General features: G+C 39.9%; 1 protein-coding gene across 3 annotated transcripts in view; it reads right to left on the reverse strand.

Annotated features, from left to right (window-relative positions):
• Positions 1-2,293: 2,293 nt before the first annotated feature.
• Positions 2,294-18,332, reverse strand: part of WDR43 (WD repeat domain 43) — a 61,652-nt gene continuing 45,613 nt past the window's right edge. For all 3 annotated transcript variants that reach the window (XM_002757924.7, XM_054245091.2, XM_035272930.3), the window contains 5 exons: positions 18,000-18,063; positions 15,254-15,367; positions 14,454-14,523; positions 3,998-4,047; positions 2,294-3,896 (listed from right to left, as the gene is read on the reverse strand). In XM_002757924.7, the coding sequence (XP_002757970.2) occupies positions 3,714-3,896; positions 3,998-4,047; positions 14,454-14,523; positions 15,254-15,367; positions 18,000-18,063 (481 nt within the window). In that variant the 3' untranslated portion in view covers positions 2,294-3,713. The remainder of the gene's footprint in view (positions 3,897-3,997; positions 4,048-14,453; positions 14,524-15,253; positions 15,368-17,999; positions 18,064-18,332) is intronic.

An 18,332-nucleotide genomic window follows, 5' to 3' on the forward strand; every position in this document is an offset into this window, starting at 1 on the left:
GGTATCTGCATGCCTAATAGACATCTAGAACTCAACATGTCCAGAACTCAGTTCCTGATCTCCCCTCACAAACCCACTCCACCCACAGCAGCATCCAGGTCCTAGCAAAGAGCACCTATGAATCAGACCTGCCTTCTCACTTTCTTGTACATCTCGTAAGAAATCCCATCAGCTCTAACTTCCAAGTATCACAAGCCATTCAATCCTTTCCAACTCCAATTAATACCACGGTGGCCCAAGTCACCATCACCTCCTCCCTGGATCACTCTAAAAGCACCCCACCTGTTTCTGCCTTTCAAGAAACTGTCCTTCAGTGCTTTCTCAACGCAGCATTGAGGATGATACTGGATTCTTAACGCAGAAGGCAAGACCATGTCACTGCCCAAACTGTCAGTCAGCGTAAGACAGTTCCTACAAAACGGCCTCAAGGCCCTACACAACCTGACTGCTGGCTACCTTCTGATTTAATCTTTCTCAATATGCATCACACGGACTGTGTCTGTTTCTTTCACACCTCAGGCACATGACGATCTTAGACTCAAGCTTATTTCTCTTCCCCAGATACCTACTTCACTCTTACCTCCTCCCAGTCTGTGATCAAATCTCTCAATCTCATAAGCCCTACCCTGATCACATATTTAATTCTGCAACCAGCACTCCCCAACCCTAACTCCCAGCCTTCTTAATCTGCTATTCCACCTGTAAGTCACCACCTTCTAAATTGGTCCATGGCCTGTTAGGAACGGGGTTACACTGCAGGTGAGTGGAGGCTCAGTGAGCAAGGGCGCTCCCCACTCACATTACAGCCTGAGCTCCACCTCCTCTCGGATCAGCAGCAGCATTAGATTCTCAAAGGAGGGCCCTACTGAGGGATCTAGGTTGCATGCTCCTTATGAGACTCTAATGCCTGATGATCTATCACTGTCTCCCATCCCACCCAGATAGAAAGAACCGTGTAGTTGCAGGAAACCAAGCTCAGGGCTCCCACCAATTCTACATTATGGTGAGCTGTATAATTATTTCATCATTTATTATAATGTAATAATAATGAAGTACACAATAAATGTAATGTGCTTCAAACATCCTGAAACCATCCCATCCCCACCTGGTCTGTGGTAAAACTGTCAGACCAAACCAGTCCCTGGTGCCAAAAAGGTTAGCATTTACTCACTTATACACTGTTCACGGTCATCATGCCCCTGGTGGGATGCCAGCTTCTCAAAGGCAGAATCCTTCATTGCTGCTGTTCAGTGGTTACATATCAAGCTATTAAATAATCCCTGACACAGAGCAGGCTATCAGTAAGTAACAACCCCAGATAGAGCAATGCAACCAATGTTTTCATTATGAAGATCCAATTTCTGAGCCTCACTCAAAGCATTAACCAGTGTACTATGGCTTCAAAACCCCAAACCTGAAACCCTGACATCTACTTACATTAAAACATATGCATATATTCATTTATACCCAAAGAATCCACTTTTACTTTTAATTCAAGTCAAATACCACCACCTTTTTAGGATTCCTGCCAAAAAGTATTTAAACTAGAATCTAATCACAAGGAAACAACTGGACAGATCCACAATGTAGGACATTCTACAAATGGCTTAATTTACGTGAATTCACTTATATATTAAAATACACACACACAATGAGAATGACTTGTGAATTATTACAGCAATATAACATGTAATTACAACATGATTATTGACTTGATCATGGTTGGAGGGCTAAAATTTTTCAATAAAAAGTTGGGAAGAAAAATTAATCTCAAAAAAGAAAACACACAAACTTTGTTGCATGGCTTAGGAGTGGAAAAAGACAATGAAATACTCTAAAAATACAAGATTCTTTTTGCAACAAGTCTAATTTCACTCTGGATTTTTCTAAACCAACAAAATAATTAGAAATTACCACATAGGTGTCATTATTTACTTCTTTAAGTCGAGTCAGGTATAAGGGAACCGGACTCGTAAGCCAGGTGTTGGTTACCAATACAGGATTTCACTGATCAGCACGTGCCTCTTCCTTTACTGTCACTGCAGCCCTGGGTTGTGAAGTCACAACCCAGCCAAGTGGGAATGCATGAGCATCAACCAGCTACAGCTGACACTAGACTAACACAAATGTCTTCGTTCTGTCACCTCATTGCAAATTCTAGGTTATCCACAAGCTTTGAAAGCACTTACCTATTTAATGCCAGGGGAGTGAAACTGCTTTTTAAAAACCTTCACACCACAAGCCCAAACATGTGGCTGTATTCCTCTACATATACCACAAGACAAGCACTGGGTAAAGATGAATATTTATTCACTTTACAAAGAAAATGGTATTAAATTGCCATAAACAGCTCCATTTATAGACAAAACTGTACATTACACCAGTAGCTGGTTCAAACTTGCTTTCCCAAGATGTTTATATGGCTCTGGCTCTTAAGTTGAGCACACAAATTTCTGTTCTGCCACTAATATTAAAGAGTCCCTCAAAGATAATGGTTTTGTTTTACATATTCACAGGTGGGAAAAAATAGATCCATCTGCCCAGCCCTTTCTTAGAGGTGAGCCTCCATCTGCATGTCCCCTAGTGAGCACTAAGCCGGTATCCGCTCATTCTTTAACAAAAAAAAAAAAAAAACTACTGATAATTTGCAAAGGCTTTTGTAGCACACCAAAATACTTATTTGTACATACATAAAAAATCTTAAGTGATATTATCATTTTAAAGGTAAACAGATACCCTAACACTGCCAAGAGTAGGTAATGAAAAGGAAGAAAAACATTAAATTATTTAATTATAAAAATATTTTCTTTGGAAAAAAATTCCAGCAAGGTTATCATTAATATCTAAAACCAAAGAGAAAAAATAAACAATTGCTCTTTGATCCATTAGTAATTTAAATAAAAATGAAAACCTCTTCAAAAGCAGCTATAACTGAATTTTTTAAAAAGTTGCAGGTAATGAGCTCTTCTAATCTATACACTGATGATTCTTTACAAGCAATCTGCAGACAAGAAAACTCCGTAATATGGCTACTTCTCTAGTTTTTCAGTTATCATAATTTCTGTCTTAAAAAAATACTTCACATGACAGCTTAAAAAATAAGTGGTTATTTTGGGGAAGCACTTCAAATATTCAATCTGACTCAAATCAGATTATCACAGTTAATAGAGAAGCTAGAGATATTGATGACTTTTTTTTAAATACAATCATTTTTACTCCGGTTTTTAGTTATCCCTTTGTATTTTATGAAAATGTACCAAATTAAATGTACTAAATTAAAAAAATTTTCACTAGTGCTGCTTTGCATCTGGATTTGATGAAAGACACCAACCTGAGATAAGAGCTGACTCCTTCACAACTGTCCAGTTCTTCAACTCCTATGGGAAAGGTCTTTATCTGCACGTAAGTCAATTCCTGATATAACCAATCTTACTAGGATATTATATTATAAAAATATACCATATATTGGACACTGATGTCAGTACATTGCAGAAAATGTGTCTATATACTGTGTAAAGTTTATTAACATCTGAATGAAACACTTTATTTACACAGTTAAGTCTGGGGTGCTCAGGACAGTAAGGTGGCGTAGAATCCACTGCTGTGAATTTGGAAATGCGCAGCGGTCCTTGGCATCCTGGCACAGAGGCAACCCTCACCACTGGGCAAGGTGAGCCAGAGTTTTATAGTTTGACTGGCTTGCTTTGCTGTCTTCATTCTTCTTCACTTTCATTTTCAGGATCTAAGTCAGAATCTCCATTTAGTTCTTTTTCACTTGCTCTATCTCTGTCCTCACCATTTTCTTCATCTTTTCCTTCGGCATCCTCATCTTCATCTTCAGCATCATCCTCATCTTTTTCACTTTCACTCTCCTCCTCATCTTCATCCCAATTATCCTAGTAGAAATACCAACAGGGAAAGCATTCGTGAAGGCCTCATTCTTACAAAGTATGAGTATACAAAGGCCAATGTATATACCAGGGAATGAATCACTCACATCAGAATCCTTATCTGCTATTTCATCGTCAGACTCCTCTTCAGAAGATTCTGTAAGGGGAGAAAAAAACCCAGCCTAATTTTAACACAAAACAGAGGGTATAGCCTGGAAATTAAAAAGAACCAGATTCCTGAATGTACTTTAGAAAGAAAAAAGCATTATTATTATTATTTTAGACAGTCTCCCTCTATCGCTAGGCTGGAGTGCAGTGGCGCAATCCGGCTCAATGCAACCTACATTTTCTGGTTTCAAGAAATTCTCCTGCCTCAGCTTCCTGAGTAGCTGGGAATACAGGCATGCACCACCATGCCCAGCTAATTTTTTAGTATTTTTAGGAGAGACGGTGTTTCACCATGTTGGTCAGGATGGTCTCAATCTCTTGACTTCATGATCCGGCTGCCTCAGCCTCCCAAAGTGCTGGGATTACAGGCAGGAGCCCCTGTGCCTGGCCAGAAATATTATTTATATTTAGCAATCATCCAATTAAGCCATAACTTTTGTTGTTGTTGTTGTTGCAGGCTGGAGTGCAGTGGAGAGATCTTGGCTCACTGTAACCTCTGCCTCCCAGGTTCAAGCCTCAGGTTCCTGCCTCAGCATCCTGAGTAGCCGCCACACCCAGATAATTTTTGGTAGAAGAGGGGGTTTTGCCATGTTGCCCAGGCTGATCTCGAACTCCTGGACTCAAAGGATCGGCTCACCTCCACCCCAAGGAAGTGCTAGGATTATAGGCGTGAGCCACCACACCTGGCTACTTTATTCTTATATGTATAAAAGCATATCATTATATTATTCCTTCAAGATCTTACTGGGACAAATTAATTAGCAAAACCCTTACAAAAATCTCATCTTAAAATACTACACTGTATCAGGGCTACCAAATAGCCCCAGTGATGAGGAAAAATTCAACAGAGAAAAGCTGGCTTATAAATGAAATAGAAGAATTAGCATGAATTTTAACCCATAAAGTACTGATAATGAAATATTAGCAACTGTTATGTTAGATGTATGATGTTGGGGGTTGGGGGAACATTGAAACGTTAAAAAAAAAGTAACACAGCTAGACTCTTTTCGAAGCACCAAGGAAGAACTATCTCACAATGGAGAGGAAAAGAACTGCCAGTAATCTTAGTATCATTAGTGAAAGAACACGCACAATGTGGTTCTTGGTGTGATGCAGTATGAACAATCAGCACTGAGGCAACCCCTCCAAGAACAAAATCTAATCAAACCTTTAGATACCACACCCAGTTTAAAGGAATTGTAGCTTAGAGAAGCAAATTAGAAGAAACCAAAAGGAAGCAAAGCCACAACCACAAGGTGGGGCATTCTGTGGATACACTTCCCAGTCTCTTCAGCAAGTCTATGTCATGGAACGCTGAGTTCTTGAAGACTAAAAAGACACTTCAGAAACACAGTAGCCAGATTCAATACCCTACAGGACGTAAAACACAAGTCTAGTACGGAAAAATCAGCTTTAAAGGACATTTTATGGTTAATTAGAGAAAGATGAAGATGGACAAGGCATTAGATAAAACTAAGGAACTGATTTCATTAGGTGTGCGAATGTTATCCAATAATATAGAATGGGGTTCCTATTCTTGAGATATTCTAACATTCTTCTTACAGCTACTTTTTCTTAAGAAAATAAATCATTATCCACAGATTAAGTTTCCTTACTGGCCATCTCCCTAAGCCCATTCCTCAAAAGAAACCACTATTGTGAGCTTATCATTCCTCACTATGCTGTTACAATAGATATACATTACCCAAGAATTACACATGCACATATTCACAAAAAACATATGCAGCAGTTCGCCCTAATATGCTTTCCTTTCCCAGGTTTCAGCTTCCCATGGCAACTGCAGTCCAAAAATATTAAATGGAAAATGTAACAAATCAAGGATTCCTAAGTTTGAAATTGAGCACCGTGATGTGTAGCATGATGAAGTGTCCCACTATCAGGCTCCTTCTGGACAGAGGGGTAAATCATCCAGCTTTGTTAGTCATTTAGCAGCCACCTCAGTTACCAAATCAAATGTTGCAGTATCACAGAGCTTAAGTTCAAGCCACCCTGATTTTGCTTACCAACACTTTACAACTAATTACAGTTTTAATTTCTTACTGTGCCTGCAGCTATGTACGTATAGGGGAAAAAACATAGTACATAAGAGTTCTGTACTATCCAAGGTTTCGGGCATCCACTGGGGGCCTGGGAATGTATCCCTGAGGATAAGGAGGCAATACTCTATTATGGTTTTGTGAGTTATCAAACTTACACATCTATACACAATTATACAATGCTATACAGAAGATATCATTTTGTGACTTGATTTTGTAATCAAACTTATGCATGTTAACTCAGACCTCTACTCCAGGCACTCTCACTAATGTGTTATGCTAAAGTAATAACCCATTTTAAACACATTCCCACTAATGAAGAATTATGCTGTTTACAAGTCTTTCTCTTAATTATAAAGGCCACAGTGAACATACTTATATCATCTCTTTACTTACATGTTTTAAAGCTATGTTGGCAAGCCTTTTAGCCTTAAACTGCTTTCACATTCTTAAAAAAAACTGAGGGATCAGAAAAGTTTTTATTTATGTGGGGAAAGAAGTATACCTGTATATATCACATTCGAATTCTAATTTTTTTTTGGCCAGGGGCGGGGGGAGACAGAGTCTTACTCTGTCGCCAAGCACCAGGCTGGGGTGCAGTGGCGCAATCTCAGCTCATTGCAAACTCCACCTTCCTGGGTTAAGCAATTTTCCTGCCTCAGCCTCCCGAGTAGCTGGGACTACAGGCACGTGCCACCACGTCCAGCTAATTTTTTTATTTTTTAGTAGAGATGGGGTTTCGCCATGTTGGCCAGGATGATCTCATGATCCACCTGCTTCAGCCTCCCAAAGTACTGGAATTACAGGCGTGAGCCACCACGCCCGCCTCAAATTCAATTTTTTAAGAATAATCTGTTTAACCATTACATGTTAACATAAATATTTTAATGAAAAACAGTATTTCCAAAACAACAACAAATTCTACTGAGTACAGTGACACTGTTATAAACTTCTCATATTTGCTTCTGCATTCTATTTTTTTGATATATTGTTTTATTTGAACTATATGGAGAAAATCTATCCTCCGACAGATGACTGGTTGAAAAATGGAGGACATCATGAGACTCCGAAAGAGTTCTGGGCATCCCCACAGCTCCTCTGTTCACACTTGGAGAAGTGTTAATCATTGGGGTACACACAAGCACTTTGGGAGTGCCCCTGATGAATGGAAGGATATGCAAATTGTCAACGTTGAGATTACAAAATTTTTTTTTTTTGAGATGGAATCTCACTCTATCACCCAGGCTGGAGTACAATGGTGTGGTCTTGGCTCAGTGCAACCTCTGCCTCCCAGGTTCAAGTGATTTTCCTTCCTCAGCCTCCCAAGTAGTTGGGACTAAAGCCTCTGAAAGAGTTCTGGGAATCCGCACAGGTCCTCTGTTCATACTTGGAGAAGTTTTAGTCACTGGAGTATACACAAGCACTTTGGGACCCAAGCACTCTGGGAGAGCCCCTGATGAATGGAAGGATATGCAACCACAGTATGAGTTCCCATTTACTCAGTAAATTCCCAAAACTATTTACTGGGCAAGCTATCCTCTCCACAATGATACAATACACACCATCAATTAGTACACCAAGAGTCCACAGAGCTACTGGTTTTCCAGGGTTAAATATGCCAATCTGTCGGTCCAACTGTCTATTACTGCATATTAACTTTATAACTCTACACTTCTATCATCAATTTGCTACTCAAGATTTGAGGGTAATCTAAACGTTCTCTTTTTGACATTTTCAGGTTTTGTTATCAAGATTACACTTGGCTCCTAAAATGACTAAATTGTTAGTACATGACAAAAAAGGATAGCCCAGTGTTGTGGGTCATGCTTCTATTCCCAGCACTTTGGGAAACTGACATGAGAAGACTGTTTTTGAGGCCACGTGTACTAGACCAGCTTGGGCAACAAAGAGATCTCATCTCTACTTTAAAAGAAAAAAAAAGCCAGGCATGGTGGCTCAAGCCTGCAGTCCCAGCTACTCTAGAGGCTGAAGCAGGAGGATCACTTGAGTGTAGCAGTTTGAGGCTGCAGTGAGCTATGATCGAGCTTAAGCCACTGCACTCCAGCGTGAGCAACAGAGAGAGACATCCTGCCCTCCAAAAAAAAAGAACGAACCTGTTCTCTGAAGGCTCGATAAAATAACCTTCAAAATTTCTGGGCATGATACCTTATGAGAGGTTTTACAAAGTCAGTTTTAGAGCTACCAGCTTTTTCCAATTTTTTATTTCTTTTAAAAACCATTTTGGTCATAAATATTTCCTTAAAAATTAGCTATACCATCTAGATTTTTAAATATATTTGCACTAATTGTTCATATATTGTTCTTCCACTTAAATCTTTTCCATACGTGGCTGAGCATGGTGGCTCACACCTGTAATCCAAGCACTTTAGGATCATCTGAGCCCAGAGGTTGAGACCATCCTGGGCAACATGGTGAAACTCTTTCTTTACAAAAAGTACCAAAGTTAGCCAGGCATGGTGGCGCACAACTACAGTCCCAGCTACTCAGGAGGCTAAGGTGGGAAGACTGCATTGAGCCCAGGAGGTGGAGGCTGCAGTGGGCTGGGATCGCGCCACTGCACTACATCCTGGGCAACAGACTAAGACCCTGTCTTTAAAATAAAATCTCTTCTGAAGATGCCCAATTAGGAGCAGCTCAGGATTGCAGCTCCCAGCGAAAGCGCAGAGGCCACTACAGGTGACCCCAGGCAAGCAGGGCGTGGAGTGGACCTCAGCAGTCCTATACCAGAGGGGCCTGAATGTTAGAAGGAAAACTAAGAAACAGAAAGAAGTAATTTCATCATCAACAAACTGGACATCCACTCAGAGACCCAATCTGAAAGCCAACAACTACAAAGATGACAGGTGAATAAATCCACAAAGATGGGAAGAAACCAGCACACAAAGGAGGAAAACACCCGAAACTAGAACACTTCTCCTCCTACAAGGGATCACAACTCCTTGCCAGCAAGGGGAAAAGGCTGGATGGAGAATGAGTGTGATGAATTGACAGAAAAAGGCTTCAGAAGGTGGGTAATAAGAAACCACTGAGCTAAAAGAACATGTTCTAACCAAATGCAAAGAAACTAAGAATCTTGAAAAAATATTTGAGGTAATGCTAACGAGAATAAACAACTTAGAGACAAATATAAGTGAACTGATGGAGCCAAAAAACACAACATGACAACTTGGCGAAGCATACACAAGTTTCAACAGACAAACTGACAAAGCAGAATAAAGGATATCAGAGGTCGAAGATCAATCAACTCAATGAAATAAAATGAGAAGGAAAGATTAGAGAAAAAAGGGTAAATAGGAATTAACTAAGTCTCCAAGAAAAATGGGACTATGTGAAAAGACCTAATTTACATTTGATAGCTGTATCTGAATGTAACGGAGAGAATGAATCCAACATGGAAAATACTCTTCAGGATATTATCCAGGAAAACTTCCCCAACCTAGCAAGGCAGGCCAATATTCAAGTTCAGAAAATACAGACAATACCACAAAGATATTTCTCAAGAAGAGAAACCTCAAGGCTTCTCATAATCATCAGAATCACCAGGGTTGAAATGAAGGAGAAAATACTAAGGGCAGCCAGAGAGAAAGGTCAGGTTACCCACAAAGGGAAGCCCATCAGACTCACAGCAGATCTCTCAGCAAAAACCCTACATGCCAGAAGAGAGTGCGGGCCAATATTCAACATCCTTAAAGAAAAGAACTTTCAACCCAAAATTTCATATCCAGCCAAACTAAGCTTCATAAGTGAAGGAGAAATAGAATCCTTTACGAACAAGCAAATACTGAGAAATTTCATCACCACCAGGCCTGCTTTACAAGAGCTCCTGAAAGAAGCATTATACATAGAAAGGAACAACCAGTACCAGCCACTCCAAAAATGTACCAAATGGTAAAGAGCATCAAAGCAATGAAGAAATTGTATCAACTAATGGGAAGAACAACCAGCTAGCATCCAAATGGCAGGATCAAATTCACACATAACAATATTAACCCTAAACGTAAATGGGCTAAATGCCCCAATCAAAAGACACAGACTGGCAAATTGGAGAAAAAGCCAAAACCCATCAGTGTGCTGTATCCAGGAAACCCATCTCACATGCAAGGATACACAAAGGCTCAAAATAAAGGGATGGAGAAAGATTTATTACCAAGCAAATGGAGAGCAAAAAAAAAGCAGGAGTTGTAGTCCTTGTCTCTGATAAAACAGACTTTAAACCAACAAAGATCAAAAGAGACAAAGAAGGACATTACATAATGGTAAAAGGATCAATGCAACAAGAAGAGCTAACGATCCTAAATATATATGCACACAATACAGGAGCACCAGATACATAAAGTAAGTTCTTAATGACTCACAAAGAGACTTAAACTCCCACACAATAATAGTGGAAGACTTTAACACCCCATTGTCAACATTAGACAGATCAACAAGACAAAATTCACAAGGATATCTAAGACTTGAACTCAGATCTGGACCAGATCTGAGGTTTGCTTGGTCCAGATCTGAGTTCAAATCCTGGATATCCTTGTGAATTTTGTCTTGTTGATCTGTCTAAAATAGATATATACAGAACTCTCCACCCCAAATCCACAGAATATACGTTCTTCTCAGCACCACATCACACCTACTCTAAAATTGACCACATAATTGGAAGTAAATTACTCCTCAGCAAATGCAAAAGAACGGAAATCATAACAAACGCTCTCTCAGACCACAGTGCAATCAAGTTACAACTCAGAATTCAGAAACTAACTCAGAACCGCACAGCTTCATGGAAACTGAACAACTGGCTCTTGAATGCTGACTGGATAAACAATGAAATGAAGGCAGAAATAAAGATGTTCTTCGAAACCAACGAGATAGAAGACACAACATACCAGCATCTCTGGGACATATTTAAAGCAGTGTCTAGAGGAAAATATATAGCAATAAATGCCCACATGAGAAGCAAGGAAAGATCTAAAATCGATACTCTATTGTCAAAATTGAAAGAGGAGCTACATCAAAAAAACTCAAAACCTAGCAGAAGACAAGAAATAACTAGGATCAGAGCAGAACTGAAGGAGATAGAGACACAAAAAACCCTTCAAAAAAATCAATAAATCCAGGAACTGGTTTTTTGAAAAGATCAACAAAATAGACAGACCATTAGCCAGGTTAATAAAAAAGAAAAGAGAATAATCAAATAGATGCAATAAAAAACGATAAAGGGGTTATCACCACAGATTCCACAGAAATACAAACCATCATCAGAGATTATTATAAACAACTCTATGCACAAAAACTAGTAAACCTGGAAGAAATGGATAAATTCCTGGACACTTGCATCACCCCAAGACTAAACCAGGAAGAAGTCGAAACCCTGAACAGACCAATAACAAGGGAAGAAACTGAGGGACAATTAATAGCCTACCACCCAAAAAACCCCAGGTCCAGATGGGTTCACAGCCGAATTCTACCAGACATACAAAGAGGAGCTGGTACCACTCCTTCTGAAACTATCCCCAACAATCCAAAAAGAGGAAATCCTTCCCAAATCATTTTATGAGACCAACGTCATCCTAATACCAAAGCCCAGCAGAGACTCAGCAAGAAAAAAAAACTTCAGGCCAATATCCACGATGAACATAGATGCAAAAATCTTCAATAAAATACTGGCAAACCAACTGCAATAGTACATCAAAAAGCTTATCCACCATGATCAAGTAGGCTTCATCCCGGGGATGCAAGGCTGGTTCAACATATGCAAGTCTATAAACGTAATTCACCACATAAACAGAACCAAAGACAAAAACCACATGATTATCTCAATAGATGCAGGGAAGGCCTTTGATAAAATTCAACAGCCTTTTATGCTAAAAACCCTCAATCAACTAGGTACTGATGGAACATATCTCAAAATAATAAAAGCTTTTTATGACAAACCAACAGCCAATATCATACTGAATGGGCAAAAACTGGAAGCATTCCCTTTGAAATCTGGCACTAGACAAGGATGTCCTCTCTCACCACTCCTATTCAATATAGTATTGGAAGTTCTAGCCAGAGCAATCAGGCAAGAAAAAGAAATACAAGGTATTCAATTAGGAAAGGAGGAAGTCAAATTGTCTCTATCTGCAAAAGACATGATTGTATATTTAGAAGACATGATTGTATATTTAGAAGACCCCATCATCTCAGCCCAAAATCTCCTGAAACTGATAAGCAACTTCAGAGAAGTCTCAGGATACAAAATCAATGTGCAGAAATCACAAGCATTCCTATACACCAATAACAGACTTAAAGAGAGCCAAATAAAGAACGAACTGCCATTCATTCACAATTGCTACAAAGAGAATAAAATACCTAGGATTACAACCAACAAGGAACATAAAGGACCTCTTCAAGGAGAACTACAAACCACTGCTCAACGAAATAAGAGAGGACACAAACAGATGGAGAAACATTCCATGTTCGTGGTTAGGAAGAATCAATTTTGTGAAAATGGCCATACTGCCCAAAGTAATTTACAGATTCAATGCTATCCCCATCAAGCTACCAATGACCTTCACAGAACTGGAAAAAATCACCTTAAACTTCATATGGAACCAAAAGAGAGCCCACATAGCCAAGTCAATTCTAAGCAAAAAGAACAAAGCTGGAGGCATCACACTCCCCAACTTCAAACTATACTACAAAGGCTACAGTAATCAAAATAGCATGGTACTGGTACCAAAGCAGAGATATAGACCAATGGAGCAGAACAGAGGCCTAGAAGGCAACACCACACATCTACAACCATCTGATCTTTGACAAACCAGACAAAAACAAGCAATGGGGAAAGGATTCCCTGTTTAATATATGGTGTTGGGAAAACTGGCTAGCCATGTGCAGAAAGCAGAAACTGGACCCCTTCCTGACACCTTACACTCAAATTAACTCCAGATATATTAAACATAAGACCCAACACCATACAAACCCTAGAAGAAAATCTAGGCAAAACCATTCAGGACATAGGAGTAGGCAAGGACTTCATGACCAAAACACCAAAAGCACTGGCAACAAAAGCCAAAATAGATAAATGGGACCTAATCAAGCTCCACAGCTTCCGCATAGCAAAAGAAACAGTCATTAGAGTGAATTGGCAACCAACAGAATGGGAAAAAAATTTTGCAATCTACCCATCTGACAAAGGGCTGATATCCAGAATTTACAAAGAACTCAAACAGATTTACAAGAAAAAAACAAACAAGCCCATTCAAAGTGGGCAAAGGATATGAACAGACACTTTACAAAAGAAGACATATATGAAGCCAACAAACATATGAAAAAATGCTCATCATCACTGGTCATTAGAGAAATGCCAATCAAAACCACATTGAGATACGATCTCACGCCAGTTAGAATGGTGATCATTAAAAAATCTGGAGACAGCAGATGCTGGAGAGGATGTGGAGAAATAGGAACACTTTTACACTGTTGGTGGGAGTGCAAATTAGTTCAACCATTGTGGAAGACAGTGTGGTGATTCCTCAAGGACCTAGAAATAGAAATTCCATTTGACCCAGCAATCCCATTACTGGGTATCTATCCAAAGGATTACAAATGGTTCTACTATAAGGACACATGCACATGAATGTTCATTACGGCACTGTTTACAATAGCAAAGACCTGGAACCAACCCGAATGCCCATCGATGATAGACTGGACAGGGAAAATGTGGCACATATACACCACGGAATACTATGCAGCCATCAAAAACGATGAGATGAGTTCGTGTCCTTTGTAGAGACATGGAAACCATCATTCTCAGCAAACTGACGCGAGAACAGAAAATCAAACACCGCATGTTCTCACTCATAGGTGGGTGTTGAACAATGAGAACACATGGACACAGGGAGGGGAGCAACACACACTGGAGTCTGTCGGGGGGAAATAGGGGAGGGACAGCGGGCGGTAGGGAGTTGGGGAGAGATAGCATGGGGAGAAATGCCAGATATAGGTGACGGGGAAGAAGGCAGCAAATCACACTGCCATGTGTGTACCCATGCAACAATCTTGCATGTTCTTCACATGTACCCCAAAACCTAAAATACAATAAAATAAAAAAAAATCTCTTCCATACCTAATGCCCTTTTTTGTCATTGTATTATACTTGTGCCTTTTCTTATCTGATCAATCACAGATTTCTGCCACGGACTTGCCTATTTTAATTACAGGAGGGCTCGCTTGCCAAAGCAATAATCTTACACTGACATTTCACAAAGATAACAGAAACTCAGTCACTGAAAACTAAATGTTGTCATTCTAGAGTGCATCCCATGTCCCCAATCTTTACCTTCTTCATATACCAACTTTGCCTGCTGTCCAGGGGAAGTTGTTTCCTTTGTCTTCTCTGATGCTGTTACCTGGAAGAAGATAAAGTACTGTTCTGAAGTAGAGTGTATGCATATCCCAAGTATCAATACCACCAACATATCCGACCTTCCCCACTGCAGCCAACTCATCCTCCACCACCGTAACAGAGGACCTTCATACAATAAAGAGCACAAAAATCCTTCAAATACAAGAGGGAAAGAATTACTCTGTAAAGCTGAAAAGCTCAGAGGTGATCACAATACCTTTCTGTGCCAAAATTTTAACTGCATAAATATCCTGTAACTTACTAACTATACTAACAATTGAAATACATAGTGAGAAAAAAATGAGTAAAAGTTGAAACAGGCACAACTAAGCTTTATTACTGTCAAACTGATAGGCTTTCCAAGTTAAAGACTAGATCCTGATTTACCAATTTCTCACTGAAATAGGAAGCTCTAAGCCAGGCATGGTGGGTCATGCCTGTAATTCTAGCACTTTGGAAGGTCAAGGTGGGAGGATCCCTTGATCCTAGGAGTTCAAAACCAGCCTCGGCAACGCCATCTCTATGAAAAATTCGCCAGGCATCGTGGTGCATTCCTGTAGTCCCAGCTACCTGGAAAGCTAGAATCACTTGAGCGAGGCTGCAGTGAGCTACGATCACGCTACTGCAGTGTAGCCTGAGCAACAGAGCGAGGCCCTTCTCAAAATGATCCTTATTCCTCTCTCCATTCCTACCACATCCAAAAGATTCAGCCCAGAACAATACAATTTACTCACTTGTGTAATTAGAAGAATGAGCTTTCCATGAAGGTGTGAAAGTTTCTGAAAAGTTTTGACTCTGCTTTCCATTAACTGGTAGAGTGTCCCCAGCTGGGGTACCAGGTCAGGCAACTAAAGCAAAAAAATGACCATACGGCATTATTAACATATTAGAGATGACAAACACACAAATCACGCTCAGCTATGCCTCAGTATTTAGCCACTGCACCACACACATCTGCTTACAAGTACTTCCAGTGACAGTGGCTACTTGCAACACAGCCTAACATCACAAATTTTCACAGAAGGCCCTCAACGTCCTAAGAGAAAAAAATAATAATAGTCTTATAAAAATAAACAACAACAATGATAAAAGGGTAAGAGAGTGAAACTGCAAGGCCAGACAAATTGCAGGGTGGGACTTCTCTGTATCAATCATATTATTTTAGGTAAGGCCAATATCCAATATAAAGTAGACAGGAAATTAAAAATGCCTCTACCACAGATTTCCAGGCTAAAGGGCTTTCCTCTGAATCTTATCCTCTGATGCAAGCCAAGTTATCTACCCTAACTGGAAGGCCCCAAAGAGGTAGGGAAACCTTTTCCCAGCTCCCAGAGACTAGTAGAACAGAGTGCAAAGTTGACCTTTTGCATTTTAAATATACTTCCTGATAATGAATCCTCTGAAGCATGCTTAAAAAGTGAAAGTAGGACATTCTCTTTTTTGCTCTCATGTTGCTCTCATTGGAGTCTTTTGCATCGAGAATACAGCTGTTATATTTGGAACACAGCACAACTGATAAAGGTCTGGCTCCTCCAGGTTCACTGAGGAATAAAACAACGGTAATTCGCCTTTCTCATAAAACCTTAATGCCCCCTTGCTCTCTCTGCTTTCACAGAGATGATCATTTTTAACATTATGAAAGGACACCATGATTGCCATAATTTTTCTATCCTAGATCAACTATAAAAAGCCAACTGGAAAAATGTAAATCCCTCTTTTTAAAAAAAGCCACTTTGAAGTCCAAACAGGGCCCATCTGTCCCACGGCCTCTGGTTGATTTTCACCTGGTCTCTGGGCTCTAAGAACAATGCTGGCTTCCCCACCTCGCTCCCACTCCTGGAACATTCTTTTACCTGTCCCTGTAGCACTACAGAAAAAGGGACCCAACTCTTTACTCTGATTAGGCTTTACCTGCATTCCTATTTCTGATACTTTAGTAAGTGCTTCATTCAAATGTCAACTTTAAACAGCAGACACAAAAATCAGTAAAACAAGGTTTAAGGTGACTGCATTCCAATTTATCCCTTCCCTTTTATGTGTCCCTCTTCAGACTATGAGCTCCAAGAAGATGGGGACCAGAGTGTTTTGTATGTTGCTGAATCCCTGTGCCCAGCACAGCCCTTGGCTTAGAAAAAGCACTTAAAAATATCTGCAAAGGAAGGAAGAAAAGAAGGAAAAGAGCGAGGAAAAACATGGTTTCCTCGATAACTGTTATGGGCTGTGGGGCCCTCCCTATACCATTCTTTGGTTGTTCTTCCATGACCTTGAATGTTACACCACAACTACTCAAAGAGTTATACCTCAGAGGTGATTCCAGAAAAGATTTCACTACAAGGCCTCCTGGGTCTCTCTCCTCACTTCTAAGTAAGTAACGCAGGACACATTAGTGCTGCCTCATTTGCCAGCCAGACCCCTAAGCCCCTATGTCTGCTGGGATCATTCCATGCAATTGCAATGCCCCTCAGCCACCAATCTCACCAGTGCTCCCAGTTCACCTCCCAAGACTCCTGGAGGCTGGGAGACCCAGAATCCATCCTTACTGTTGTTTGTCTTGTCCCCATTCCAGCATCTTAGCAAGTTCTCCCCGGATACACAAAGAACAAACTGCTGACCTCAAAGCAGATTAATCGAGTTTCCCTAATTCAAGCCACTGTAGGCAAAGGAGCCAGAGACAGAGTACATAGGACTGTGACAAGGAAGAAGTTGGGTGAGACTGTGTTCAGAAGAGCTACAGTTTAAAGGACAATGAAGGATTTTTTTGAACCATCCACTAAAAACTGAAAACTTAACGTAAAGCACTAGATAAAGAAAAAATTTTGAATACTTTTATTTCCAGCTTAAAATATAACTGATGTGATGATGTGACAAAGAACCCAACTCATAATACGAATAAATTTTTTGTTTCTGGTGTTGCTTTCCCTCTTCTATTTGCATAGGTAGTCAACAGCTGACAGCAGCATCAGCGAACTGTCAGGTAGTAAATATTTATTTATGTTACTGTTACCATTAACTGCATTTGATCCTCCTGGGGCAAGGCAGGACAGACATGTTAAGCATATATAAAAACAATTAAAACCTGCCAAGTGTTTTAAAAGGCAGAGTAAGACTATATAAAATATAAAAGACAATTTTTGCTAAGCATATGTTTTTATAGAAAGAGAGGGAAAAAACCCATCTAAATGCTAGTATGTCATTATATAACTTTTCTCCTTTCTGCATTTGTAAATATCTCTATAAAATGTATGTTACACATTTTAAATCTGGGGGGACCGGGGAGCGGAGATCAATTTATAAAAGGCCACAACAGCAACATGATGAAAGGGCTCATGTCATTGCACCTGGGGTAAAACAAAATCTCTAAAAGAAGCATCTAACAGCTTAAGGATAGATGGGGAAAGATGGTTTTATTCAGCCAAAGTTTACAATCCTTATCAAAGCCGAACTATTCATACTCGGCAACTGTAGCAGAAAAAGACTCACCGTGGACAGGTATGATGCATGAACTGTTAACACACATTTTAGCCACTGAACCATTAGCACAGCACTGAAAAAAAAAACCCAAGTAAGCTAATGTTCACGAATTCAAAAGTAAATACAACAGAGCTATTAGGGAAACACAGACATACAAGTGAAGATCTACAAATGTTGCTCTGTGAAGATGACTGCAATAAATAAGTCACTGTGTATATCACAGTCCGTTTTTCTTTCAGATTATCTGAGATCCGTGTCATGGATCTTGGTCAGGGATTGGAGGCCACAACAGAGAACAGGACAAAACCCCTTCCTCTAAAACAGTTCAAGAATAAAATCCAA

This window comes from Callithrix jacchus, chromosome 14 (assembly GCF_049354715.1).
Source record: "Callithrix jacchus isolate 240 chromosome 14, calJac240_pri, whole genome shotgun sequence".
Taxonomy (NCBI): Eukaryota; Metazoa; Chordata; class Mammalia; order Primates; family Cebidae; genus Callithrix; species Callithrix jacchus.